This window comes from Oncorhynchus tshawytscha, linkage group LG03 (assembly GCF_018296145.1).
Source record: "Oncorhynchus tshawytscha isolate Ot180627B linkage group LG03, Otsh_v2.0, whole genome shotgun sequence".
Lineage (NCBI taxonomy): Eukaryota > Metazoa > Chordata > Actinopteri > Salmoniformes > Salmonidae > Oncorhynchus > Oncorhynchus tshawytscha.
The window spans coordinates 4507945-4521948 of NC_056431.1; the positions used below are offsets into that span (position 1 = coordinate 4507945).

Below are 14004 nucleotides of genomic sequence, written 5' to 3' on the forward strand. Positions count from 1 at the left end.
GTTACTAAAACTGATATGATTGACAGTTGTGTCAGATCAGTGATTACTTGCGAGACAGGTTATGCAGAGACAAACAAACCTCATGAGAGCCATGAGAGAAGTTGAGTCGAGCGATGTTCATTCCTGCCTTCACCATCTCCTGCAGTTTGGCGATGGAGCGAGACGCAGGCCCTGAGAGAGAGAGAGAACAAGGGTCAACAGAGACCATGGGTTGTCCAGCAGTTTATTGGTCAATCAATCCACTTTGATACATCATCAATAGTGCAGTCAGTGGGATGCCAATCACCAATACCCAGCCTGCCAGCCAACACCACACCAACCTAGATCTATTGAGCTCCAACCCCTAGCCCATACAGTTCTACCCTAGGTCAACTCTGCATGGCCATAATGGATGAATCAGAGGGCCTACCTGTACTGTCCCTACATTTAGCAGGCACTCTAATCCAGACAGACATATAGTAGTGAGTGCATTGATTCTCATACATTCTTTGTTCATGCTCTCCGTAGGAATCTAAATTACAACCCTGGCATTGCCAACATCACACTCTACCAACTGAGCCACATGGGTTTACCTACACAAGCTACACAAAACAAAAGGTTATTTAACTCACTGATGGTGCAGCTGATTGGTTATTTAACTCACTGATGGTGCAGCTGATTGGTTATTTAACTCACTGATGGTGCAGATGTGGTTATTTAACTCACCAATGATGTAGCTGATTGGTTATTTAACTCACTGATGGTGCAGATGTAGTTATTTAACTCACTGATGGTGCAGATGTTGTTATTTAACTCACTGATGGTGCAGATGTTTGGTTATTTAACTCACTGATGGTACAGCTGATTTCTTATTTAACTCACTGATGGTGCAGATGTTGTTATTTAACTCACCAATGATGCAGCGGATTGGTTATTTAACTCACTGATGGTGCAGATGTGGTTATTTAACTCACTGATGGTGCAGATGTGGTTATTTAACTCACTGATGGTGCAGATGTGATTTTTTAACTCACTGATGGTGCAGCTGATTGGTTATTTAACTCACTGATGGTGCAGATGTTTGGTTATTTAACTAACTGATGGTGCAGCTGATTTCTTATTTAACTCACTGATGGTGCAGATGTTGTTATTTAACTCACTGATGGTACAGCTGATTGGTTATTTAACTCACTGATGGTGCAGATGTGGTTATTTAACTCACCAATGATGGTGCAGATGTGGTTATTTAACTCACTGATCGTGCAGATGTTGTTATTTAACTCACTGATGGTGCAGATGTGGTTATTTAATTCACCAAGGGTGCAGCTGTGGTTATTTAACTCACTGATGGTGCAGATGTGGTTATTTAACTCACTTGATGGTGCAGCTGTGGTTATTTAACTCACTGATTGTGCAGATGTGGTTATTTAACTCACTGATGGTGCAGCTGATTGGTTATTTAACTCAATGATGGTGCAGATGTTGTTATTTAACTCACTGATGGTGCAGATGTTGCTGTTTAACTGACCAATGATGCAGCTGATTGGTTATTTAACTCACTGATCGTGCAGATGTGGTTATTTAACTCACTGATGGTGCAGCTGATTGGTTATTTAACTCAATGATGGTACAGCTGATTTCTTATTTAACTCACTGATGGTGCAGATGTTGTTATTTAACTCACTGATGGTGCAGATGTTGTTATTTAACTCACTGATGGTGCAGATGTTTGGTTATTTAACTCACTGATGGTACAGCTGATTTCTTATTTAACTCACTGATGGTGCAGATGTGGTTATTTAACTCACCAATGATGCAGCGGATTGGTTATTTAACTCACTGATGGTGCAGATGTTGTTATTTAACTCACTGATGGTGCAGATGTTTGGTTATTTAACTCACTGATGGTACAGCTGATTTCTTATTTAACTCACTGATGGTGCAGATGTGGTTATTTAACTCACCAATGATGCAGCGGATTGGTTATTTAACTCACTGATGGTGCAGATGTGGTTATTTAACTCACTGATGGTCTAGATGTTTGGCAATTTAACTCACTAATGGTACAGCTGATTGGTTATTTAACTCACTGATGGTGCAGATGTGGTTATTTAACTCACTGATCGTGCAGCTGATTGGTTATTTAATTCACTGATGGTGCAGCTTGATTGGTTATTTAACTCGCTGATGGTGCAGATGTGGTTATTTAACTCACCAATGATGCAGCGGATTGGGTATTTAACTCATTGATGGTGCAGATGTGGTTATTTAACTCCCTGATGGTGCAGATGTAGTTATTTAACTCACTGATGGTGCAGATGTGGTTATTTAACTCACTGATGGTGCAGATGTAGTTATTTAACTCACTGATGGTGCAGATGTAGTTATTTAACTCACTGATGGTGCAGATGTGGTTATTTAACTCACTGATGGTGCAGATGTGGTTATTTAACTCACTGATGGTGCAGATGTGATTTTTTAACTCACTGATGGTGCAGCTTGATTGGTTATTTAACTCACTGATGGTGCAGATGTGGTTATTTAACTCACTGATGGTGCAGATGTGGTTATTTAACTCAACAATGATGCAGCGGATTGGGTATTTAACTCATTGATGGTGCAGATGTGGTTATTTAACTCACTGATCGTGCAGCTGATTGGTTATTTAATTCACTGATGGTGCAGCTTGATTGGTTATTTAACTCGCTGATGGTGCAGATGTGGTTATTTAACTCACCAATGATGCAGCGGATTGGGTATTTAACTCATTGATGGTGCAGATGTGGTTATTTAACTCCCTGATGGTGCAGATGTAGTTATTTAACTCACTGATGGTGCAGATGTGGTTATTTAACTCACTGATGGTGCAGATGTAGTTATTTAACTCACTGATGGTGCAGATGTAGTTATTTAACTCACTGATGGTGCAGATGTGGTTATTTAACTCACTGATGGTGCAGATGTGATTTTTAACTCACTGATGGTGCAGCTTGATTGGTTATTTAACTCACTGATGGTGCAGATGTGGTTATTTAACTCACTGATGGTGCAGATGTGGTTATTTAACTCAACAATGATGCAGCGGATTGGGTATTTAACTCATTGATGGTGCAGATGTGGTTATTTAACTCCCTGATGGTGCAGCTGATTGGTTATTTAACTCACTGATGGTGCAGCTGATTGGTTATTTAACTAACTGATGGTGCAGCTTGATTGGTTATTTAACTCACTGATGGTGCAGATGTGGTTATTTAACTCCCTGATGGTGCAGCGGATTGGTTATTTAACTCACTGATGGTGCAGATGTGGTTATTTAACTCACTGATGGTGAGATGTGGTTATTTAACTCACCAATGATGCAGCGGATTGGTTATTTAACTCACTGATGGTGCAGATGTAGTTATTTAACTCGTGATGGTGCAGATGTGGTTATTTAACTCACTGATGGTGCAGATGTGGTTATTTAACTCACTGATGGTGCAGATGTGATTTTTTTAACTCACTGATGGTGCAGCTGATTGGTTATTTAACTCACTGATGGTGCAGATGTGATTTTTTAACTCACTGATGGTCCAGATGTTGTTGTTTAACTCACCAATGATGCAGCTGATTGGTTATTTAACTCACTGATGGTGCAGCTGTGGTTATTTAACTCACTGATGGTCCAGATGTTGTTGTTTAACTCACCAATGATGCAGCTGATTGGTTATTTAACTCACTGATCGTGCAGATGTGGTTATTTAACTCACCAATGGTGCAGCTGATTGGTTATTTAACTCAATGATGGTGCAGATGTAGTAATTATTTAACTCACTGATGGTGCAGATGTTGTTATTTAACTCACTGATGGTACAGCTGATTTCTTATTTAACTCACTGATGGTGCAGATGTGGTTATTTAACTCACCAATGATGCAGCGGATTGGTTACTTAACTCACTGATGGTGCAGATGTGGTTATTTAACTCACTGATGGTCCAGATGTTGTTGTTTAACTCACCAATGATGCAGCTGATTGGTTATTTAACTCACTGATCGTGCAGATGTGGTTATTTAACTCACCAATGATGCAGCGGATTGGTTATTTAACTCACTGATGGTGCAGATGTGGTTATTTAACTCACCAATGATGCAGCGGATTGGTTATTTACCTCACTGATGGTGCAGATGTGGTTATTTAACTCCCTGATGGTGCAGCGGATTGGTTATTTAACTCACTGATGGTGCAGATGTGGTTATTTAACTCACTGATGGTGAGATGTGGTTATTTAACTCACCAATGATGCAGCGGATTGGTTATTTAACTCACTGATGGTGCAGATGTAGTTATTTAACTCGTGATGGTGCAGATGTGGTTATTTAACTCACTGATGGTGCAGATGTGGTTATTTAACTCACTGATGGTGCAGATGTGATTTTTTTAACTCACTGATGGTGCAGCTGATTGGTTATTTAACTCACTGATGGTGCAGATGTGATTTTTTAACTCACTGATGGTCCAGATGTTGTTGTTTAACTCACCAATGATGCAGCTGATTGGTTATTTAACTCACTGATGGTGCAGCTGTGGTTATTTAACTCACTGATGGTCCAGATGTTGTTGTTTAACTCACCAATGATGCAGCTGATTGGTTATTTAACTCACTGATCGTGCAGATGTGGTTATTTAACTCACCAATGGTGCAGCTGATTGGTTATTTAACTCAATGATGGTGCAGATGTAGTAATTATTTAACTCACTGATGGTGCAGATGTTGTTATTTAACTCACTGATGGTACAGCTGATTTCTTATTTAACTCACTGATGGTGCAGATGTGGTTATTTAACTCACCAATGATGCAGCGGATTGGTTACTTAACTCACTGATGGTGCAGATGTGGTTATTTAACTCACTGATGGTCCAGATGTTGTTGTTTAACTCACCAATGATGCAGCTGATTGGTTATTTAACTCACTGATCGTGCAGATGTGGTTATTTAACTCACCAATGGTGCAGCTGATTGGTTATTTAACTCAATGATGGTGCAGATGTAGTAATTATTTAACTCACTGATGGTGCAGATGTTGTTATTTAACTCACTGATGGTACAGCTGATTTCTTATTTAACTCACTGATGGTGCAGATGTGGTTATTTAACTCACCAAGGGTGCAGCTGTGGTTATTTAACTCACTGATGGTGCAGATGTGGTTATTTAACTCACTTGATGGTGCAGCTGATTGGTTATTTAACTCAATGATGGTGCAGCTGTGGTTATTTAACTCACTGATCGTGCAGATGTGGTTATTTAACTCACTGATGGTACAGCTGATTGGTTATTTAACTCAATGATGGTGCAGATGTAGTAATTATTTAACTCACTGATGGTGCAGATGTGGTTATTTAACTCAATGATGGTGCAGATGTAGTTATTTAACTCACTGATGGTGCAGATGTTGTTATTTAACTCACTGATGGTACAGCTGATTTCTTATTTAACTCACTGATGGTGCAGATGTGGTTATTTAACTCACCAATGATGGTGCAGATGTGGTTATTTAACGCACTGATGGTGCAGATGTTGTTATTTAACTCACCGATGGTGCAGATGTGGTTATTTAACTCACCAAGGGTGCAGCTGTGGTTATTTAACTCACTGATGGTGCAGATGTGGTTATTTAACTCACTTGATGGTGCAGCTGATTGGTTATTTAACTCAATGATGGTGCAGCTGTGGTTATTTAACTCACTGATGGTGCAGCTGATTGGTTATTTAACTCAATGATGGTGCAGATGTGGTTATTTAACTCACTGATGGTGCAGATGTGGTTATTTAACTCACTGATGGTGCAGATGTGGTTATTTAACTCACTGATGGTGCAGATGTGGTTATTTAACTCACTGATGGTGCAGATGTAGTTATTTAACTCACTGATGGTGCAGATGTGGTTATTTAACTCACTGATGGTGCAGATGTGGTTATTTAACTCACTGATGGTGCAGATGTGGTTATTTAACTCACTGATGGTGCAGCTGATTGGTTATTTAACTCAATGATGGTGCAGATGTGGTTATTTAACTCACTGATGGTGCAGATGTGGTTATTTAACTCACTGATGGTGCAGATGTGGTTATTTAACTCACCAATGATGCAGCGGATTGGTTATTTAACTCACTGATGGTGCAGATGTAGTTATTTAACTCACTGATGGTGCAGATGTGGTTATTTAACTCACTGATGGTGCAGATGTGATTTTTTAACTCACTGATGGTGCAGCTGATTGGTTATTTAACTCACTGATGGTCCAGATGTTGTTGTTTAACTGACCAATGATGCAGCTGATTGGTTATTTAACTCACTGATCGTGCAGATGTGGTTATTTAACTCACTGATGGTGCAGATGTTGTTATTTAACTCACTGATGGTGCAGATGTGGTTATTTAACTCACTGATGGTGCAGCTGTGGTTATTTAACTCACTGATCGTTTAGATGTGGTTATTTAACTCACTGATGGTGCAGCTGATTGGTTATTTAACTCAATGATGGTGCAGATGTAGTTATTTAACTCACTGATGGTGCAGATGTTGTTATTTAACTCACTGATGGTGCAGATGTTTCGTTATTTAACTCACTGATGGTACAGCTGATTTCTTATTTAACTCACTGATGGTGCAGATGTTGTTATTTAACTCACCAATGATGCAGCGGATTGGTTATTTAACTCACTGATGGTACAGCTGATTGGTTATTTAACTCACTGATGGTGCAGATGTGGTTATTTAACTCACCAATGATGGTGCAGATGTGGTTATTTAACTCACTGATGGTGCAGATGTTGTTATTTAACTCACTGATGGTGCAGATGTGGTTATTTAACTCACCAAGGGTGCAGCTGTGGTTATTTAACTCACTGATGGTGCAGATGTGGTTATTTAACTCACCAATGATGCAGCGGATTGGTTATTTAACTCACTGATGATGCAGCTGATTGGTTATTTAACTCATTGATGGTGCAGATGTGGTTATTTAACTCCCTGATGGTGCAGCTGATTGGTTATTTAACTCACTGATGGTGCAGCTGATTGGTTATTTAACTCATTGATGGTGCAGCTGATTGGTTATTTAACTAACTGATGGTGCAGCTTGATTGGTTATTTAACTCACTGATGGTGCAGATGTGGTTATTTAACTCACTGATGGTGCAGATGTGGTTATTTAACTCACTGATGGTGCAGATGTGGTTATTTAACTCACTGATGGTGCAGATGTGATTTTTAACTCACTGATGGTGCAGCTGATTGGTTATTTAACTCACTGATGGTGCAGATGTGGTTATTTAACTCACTGATGGTGCAGATGTTGTTATTTAATTCACTGATGGTGCAGCTGATTGGTTATTTAACTCATTGATGGTGCAGCTGATTGGTTATTTAACTCAATGATGGTGCAGCTGTGGTTATTTAACTCACTGATCGTGCAGATGTGGTTATTTAACTCACTTGATGGTGCAGCTGATTGGTTATTTAACTCAATGATGGTGCAGCTGTGGTTATTTAACTCACTGATCGTGCAGATGTGGTTATTTAACTCACTGATGGTACAGCTGATTGGTTATTTAACTCAATGATGGTGCAGATGTAGTAATTATTTAACTCACTGATGGTGCAGATGTGGTTATTTAACTCAATGATGGTGCAGATGTAGTTATTTAACTCACTGATGGTGCAGATGTTGTTATTTAACTCACTGATGGTACAGCTGATTTCTTATTTAACTCACTGATGGTGCAGATGTGGTTATTTAACTCACCAATGATGGTGCAGATGTGGTTATTTAACGCACTGATGGTGCAGATGTTGTTATTTAACTCACCGATGGTGCAGATGTGGTTATTTAACTCACCAAGGGTGCAGCTGTGGTTATTTAACTCACTGATGGTGCAGATGTGGTTATTTAACTCACTTGATGGTGCAGCTGATTGGTTATTTAACTCAATGATGGTGCAGCTGTGGTTATTTAACTCACTGATGGTGCAGCTGATTGGTTATTTAACTCAATGATGATGGATGGTGCAGATGTGGTTATTTAACTCACTGATGGTGCAGATGTGGTTATTTAACTCACTGATGGTGCAGATGTGGTTATTTAACTCACTGATGGTGCAGATGTGGTTATTTAACTCACTGATGGTGCAGATGTAGTTATTTAACTCACTGATGGTGCAGATGTGGTTATTTAACTCACTGATGGTGCAGATGTGGTTATTTAACTCACTGATGGTGCAGATGTGGTTATTTAACTCACTGATGGTGCAGCTGATTGGTTATTTAACTCAATGATGGTGCAGATGTGGTTATTTAACTCACTGATGGTGCAGATGTGGTTATTTAACTCACTGATGGTGCAGATGTGGTTATTTAACTCACCAATGATGCAGCGGATTGGTTATTTAACTCACTGATGGTGCAGATGTAGTTATTTAACTCACTGATGGTACAGATGTGGTTATTTAACTCACTGATGGTGCAGATGTGATTTTTTAACTCACTGATGGTGCAGCTGATTGGTTATTTAACTCACTGATGGTCCAGATGTTGTTGTTTAACTGACCAATGATGCAGCTGATTGGTTATTTAACTCACTGATCGTGCAGATGTGGTTATTTAACTCACTGATGGTGCAGATGTTGTTATTTAACTCACTGATGGTGCAGATGTGGTTATTTAACTCACTGATGGTGCAGCTGTGGTTATTTAACTCACTGATCGTTTAGATGTGGTTATTTAACTCACTGATGGTGCAGCTGATTGGTTATTTAACTCAATGATGGTGCAGATGTAGTTATTTAACTCACTGATGGTGCAGATGTTGTTATTTAACTCACTGATGGTGCAGATGTTTCGTTATTTAACTCACTGATGGTACAGCTGATTTCTTATTTAACTCACTGATGGTGCAGATGTTGTTATTTAACTCACCAATGATGCAGCGGATTGGTTATTTAACTCACTGATGGTACAGCTGATTGGTTATTTAACTCACTGATGGTGCAGATGTGGTTATTTAACTCACCAATGATGGTGCAGATGTGGTTATTTAACTCACTGATGGTGCAGATGTTGTTATTTAACTCACTGATGGTGCAGATGTGGTTATTTAACTCACCAAGGGTGCAGCTGTGGTTATTTAACTCACTGATGGTGCAGATGTGGTTATTTAACTCACCAATGATGCAGCGGATTGGTTATTTAACTCACTGATGATGCAGCTGATTGGTTATTTAACTCATTGATGGTGCAGATGTGGTTATTTAACTCCCTGATGGTGCAGCTGATTGGTTATTTAACTCACTGATGGTGCAGCTGATTGGTTATTTAACTCATTGATGGTGCAGCTGATTGGTTATTTAACTAACTGATGGTGCAGCTTGATTGGTTATTTAACTCACTGATGGTGCAGATGTGGTTATTTAACTCACTGATGGTGCAGATGTGGTTATTTAACTCACTGATGGTGCAGATGTGGTTATTTAACTCACTGATGGTGCAGATGTGATTTTTTAACTCACTGATGGTGCAGCTGATTGGTTATTTAACTCACTGATGGTGCAGATGTGGTTATTTAACTCACTGATGGTGCAGATGTTGTTATTTAATTCACTGATGGTGCAGCTGATTGGTTATTTAACTCATTGATGGTGCAGCTGATTGGTTATTTAACTCAATGATGGTGCAGCTGTGGTTATTTAACTCACTGATCGTGCAGATGTGGTTATTTAACTCACTTGATGGTGCAGCTGATTGGTTATTTAACTCAATGATGGTGCAGCTGTGGTTATTTAACTCACTGATCGTGCAGATGTGGTTATTTAACTCACTGATGGTACAGCTGATTGGTTATTTAACTCAATGATGGTGCAGATGTAGTAATTATTTAACTCACTGATGGTGCAGATGTGGTTATTTAACTCAATGATGGTGCAGATGTAGTTATTTAACTCACTGATGGTGCAGATGTTGTTATTTAACTCACTGATGGTACAGCTGATTTCTTATTTAACTCACTGATGGTGCAGATGTGGTTATTTAACTCACCAATGATGGTGCAGATGTGGTTATTTAACGCACTGATGGTGCAGATGTTGTTATTTAACTCACCGATGGTGCAGATGTGGTTATTTAACTCACCAAGGGTGCAGCTGTGGTTATTTAACTCACTGATGGTGCAGATGTGGTTATTTAACTCACTTGATGGTGCAGCTGATTGGTTATTTAACTCAATGATGGTGCAGCTGTGGTTATTTAACTCACTGATGGTGCAGCTGATTGGTTATTTAACTCAATGATGGTGCAGATGTGGTTATTTAACTCACTGATGGTGCAGATGTGGTTATTTAACTCACTGATGGTGCAGATGTGGTTATTTAACTCACTGATGGTGCAGATGTGGTTATTTAACTCACTGATGGTGCAGATGTAGTTATTTAACTCACTGATGGTGCAGATGTGGTTATTTAACTCACTGATGGTGCAGATGTGGTTATTTAACTCACTGATGGTGCAGATGTGGTTATTTAACTCACTGATGGTGCAGCTGATTGGTTATTTAACTCAATGATGGTGCAGATGTGGTTATTTAACTCACTGATGGTGCAGATGTGGTTATTTAACTCACTGATGGTGCAGATGTGGTTATTTAACTCACCAATGATGCAGCGGATTGGTTATTTAACTCACTGATGGTGCAGATGTAGTTATTTAACTCACTGATGGTGCAGATGTGGTTATTTAACTCACTGATGGTGCAGATGTGATTTTTTAACTCACTGATGGTGCAGCTGATTGGTTATTTAACTCACTGATGGTCCAGATGTTGTTGTTTAACTGACCAATGATGCAGCTGATTGGTTATTTAACTCACTGATCGTGCAGATGTGGTTATTTAACTCACTGATGGTGCAGATGTTGTTATTTAACTCACTGATGGTGCAGATGTGGTTATTTAACTCACTGATGGTGCAGCTGTGGTTATTTAACTCACTGATCGTTTAGATGTGGTTATTTAACTCACTGATGGTGCAGCTGATTGGTTATTTAACTCAATGATGGTGCAGATGTAGTTATTTAACTCACTGATGGTGCAGATGTTGTTATTTAACTCACTGATGGTGCAGATGTTTCGTTATTTAACTCACTGATGGTACAGCTGATTTCTTATTTAACTCACTGATGGTGCAGATGTTGTTATTTAACTCACCAATGATGCAGCGGATTGGTTATTTAACTCACTGATGGTACAGCTGATTGGTTATTTAACTCACTGATGGTGCAGATGTGGTTATTTAACTCACCAATGATGGTGCAGATGTGGTTATTTAACTCACTGATGGTGCAGATGTTGTTATTTAACTCACTGATGGTGCAGATGTGGTTATTTAACTCACCAAGGGTGCAGCTGTGGTTATTTAACTCACTGATGGTGCAGATGTGGTTATTTAACTCACCAATGATGCAGCGGATTGGTTATTTAACTCACTGATGATGCAGCTGATTGGTTATTTAACTCATTGATGGTGCAGATGTGGTTATTTGACTCCCTGATGGTGCAGCTGATTGGTTATTTAACTCACTGATGGTGCAGCTGATTGGTTATTTAACTCATTGATGGTGCAGCTGATTGGTTATTTAACTAACTGATGGTGCAGCTTGATTGGTTATTTAACTCACTGATGGTGCAGATGTGGTTATTTAACTCACTGATGGTGCAGATGTGGTTATTTAACTCACTGATGGTGCAGATGTGGTTATTTAACTCACTGATGGTGCAGATGTGATTTTTTAACTCACTGATGGTGCAGCTGATTGGTTATTTAACTCACTGATGGTGCAGATGTGGTTATTTAACTCACTGATGGTGCAGATGTTGTTATTTAATTCACTGATGGTGCAGCTGATTGGTTATTTAACTCATTGATGGTGCAGCTAATTGGTTATCGAACAAAACAAACATTATCGAACAAAACAAACATTTATTGCTGAACTGCGATTCCTGGGAGTGCATTCTGATGAAGATCAAAGGTACGTGAATATTTATAATGCTATTTATGACTAATGTTGACTACCCAATATGGCGTATATTTTTTGGGCTGCTCTGTTGTCTGAACACTGTACTCAGATTATTGCATGGTTTGCTTTTTCCGTAAAGTTTTTTAAAAATCTGACACAGCGGTTGCATTAAGGAGAAGTATATCTCTAATTCTAATTTCTGTAAATAGATGTTGTTCTCTGCACAATCACCTCATGTTTTAGAACTACTGAACGTAACGCGCCAATGTAAAATTTTATTTTTTTATATAAATATGCACTTTATCGAACAAATCATACATGTATTGTGTAACATGAAATCCTGTGAGTGTCATCTGATGAAGATCATCAAAGGTTAGTGATTAATTTTATCTCTATTTGTGCTTTTTGTGACTCCTCTCTTTCGCTGGAAAAATGGCTGTGTTTTTCTGTGAGTTGGTGGTGACCTAACATATTCGTTTGTGGTGCTTTCGCTGCAAAGCATTTTTGAAATCAGACACTGTGGCTCGATTAACGAGAATTGTATCTTTAAAATTGTGTAAAATACTTGTATGCTTGAGGAATTTTAATTATATTTTTTTGTATTTTTAATTTGGCGCCCTGCACTTTCACTGGCTGTTGGCGAGGTGGGATGCTACCGTCACATATATCCCAGAGTGTCAAGTGGTTATTTAACTAACTGATGGTGCAGATGTGGTTAATTAACTCACCAATGGTGAAGCTGATTGGTTATTTAACTCACCAATGGTGCAGCTGATTGGTTATTTAACTCACTGATGGTGCAGCAGATGGGGTTATTTAACTCACTGATGGTGCAGATGATTGGTTATTTAACTCACTGATGGTGCAGATGATTGGTTATTTAACTCACCGATGGCGTAGATCAGGGGTGTCCAACTCATTCCACGGAGAGCTGAGTGTCTGCAGGTTTTTGTTTTTTCCTTTCAATTAAGACCTAGACATCCGGGTAAGGGGAGTTCCTTACTAATTAGTGATCTTAATTCATCCATCAAGTACAAGGGTAGAGCGAAAGCTCGCAGACACTCAGGCCTCCGTGGAATGCTTTCTGACACGTGGTGCAGATGATTAGTTATTTAACTCACCGATGGTGCAGATGATGCTTGTGTTGCGGGCTGTGATTGGCTCCTGGTCGATGTCCAGCAGACACAGGTGCTCCAGGAAGGTGTCGGCCATGCTGGCGTCCAGCTGCTGCTTCTGGATGAAGGAGTCTGGGAGGGGCATGACGTCAGAGTAACGCCTGATACGAGCTAAGAGAGAGAGAAATGTCTATGTTTTTTAAAACTTGTGTGAGCGTAATGTTTACTGTTAATTTCTGAAGGTTTATTTCCGTTTTTGTTTTTTTGTCTATTCCACTTACTTTGGTAATGTAAACCTTTTGAATTGAGAGGGGGGGGGAGTGAGAGAGACACGGGGAGAGAGAGAGACCTCTTAGCTTGTTGAGATGGCCTCAGACTGACAGAACTAAGGTTGGAGAAGGTTAACATGCAGCATTCTGAACAGTGACATTCAAGAGAGGGTGTGAGTGTGTGTGGGGAGGGGGCTAACGTCACGTGACATGCAACATACTGCCATACAGGACAGATGCTGTGACTGGCCACTACATGACATTTACAACCTAACATGGAAATCGTATACAGTGACATTCTGGAGACAAGAAGCATTCTGACAAATGGTTCTAATTTGGAGTCTGTTTTAAATGAACACACACATCAGATGCAGTCTGTCTGGGTGCTGGTGTCTTTACAAACAAATCATTCTTTATTAGTACTATTTTCTACATTGTAAAATACTAGTGAAGACATTAACACTATGAAATAACACATATGGAATCATGTAGCAACCAAGAAAGTGTTAAACAAATCAAAATATTTTTTTGATTTTAGATTCTTCAAAGTAGCCACCCTTTGCTTTGATGACAGCTTTGCACACTCTTGGCATTCTC

General features: G+C 39.3%; 1 protein-coding gene across 2 annotated transcripts in view; it reads right to left on the minus strand.

Moving 5' to 3' along the window:
• The window catches only part of LOC112239737 (pyruvate kinase PKM-like), a 36712-nt gene that overhangs the window by 11148 nt on the left and 11560 nt on the right, over positions 1-14004 (minus strand). For both annotated transcript variants that reach the window (XM_042307975.1, XM_042307970.1), the window contains exons 2-3: positions 13145-13309; positions 80-171 (exon numbers count right to left, since the gene is read on the minus strand). In XM_042307975.1, coding sequence (XP_042163909.1) covers positions 80-171; positions 13145-13283 — 231 coding nt within the window. In that variant the 5' untranslated portion in view covers positions 13284-13309. The remainder of the gene's footprint in view (positions 1-79; positions 172-13144; positions 13310-14004) is intronic.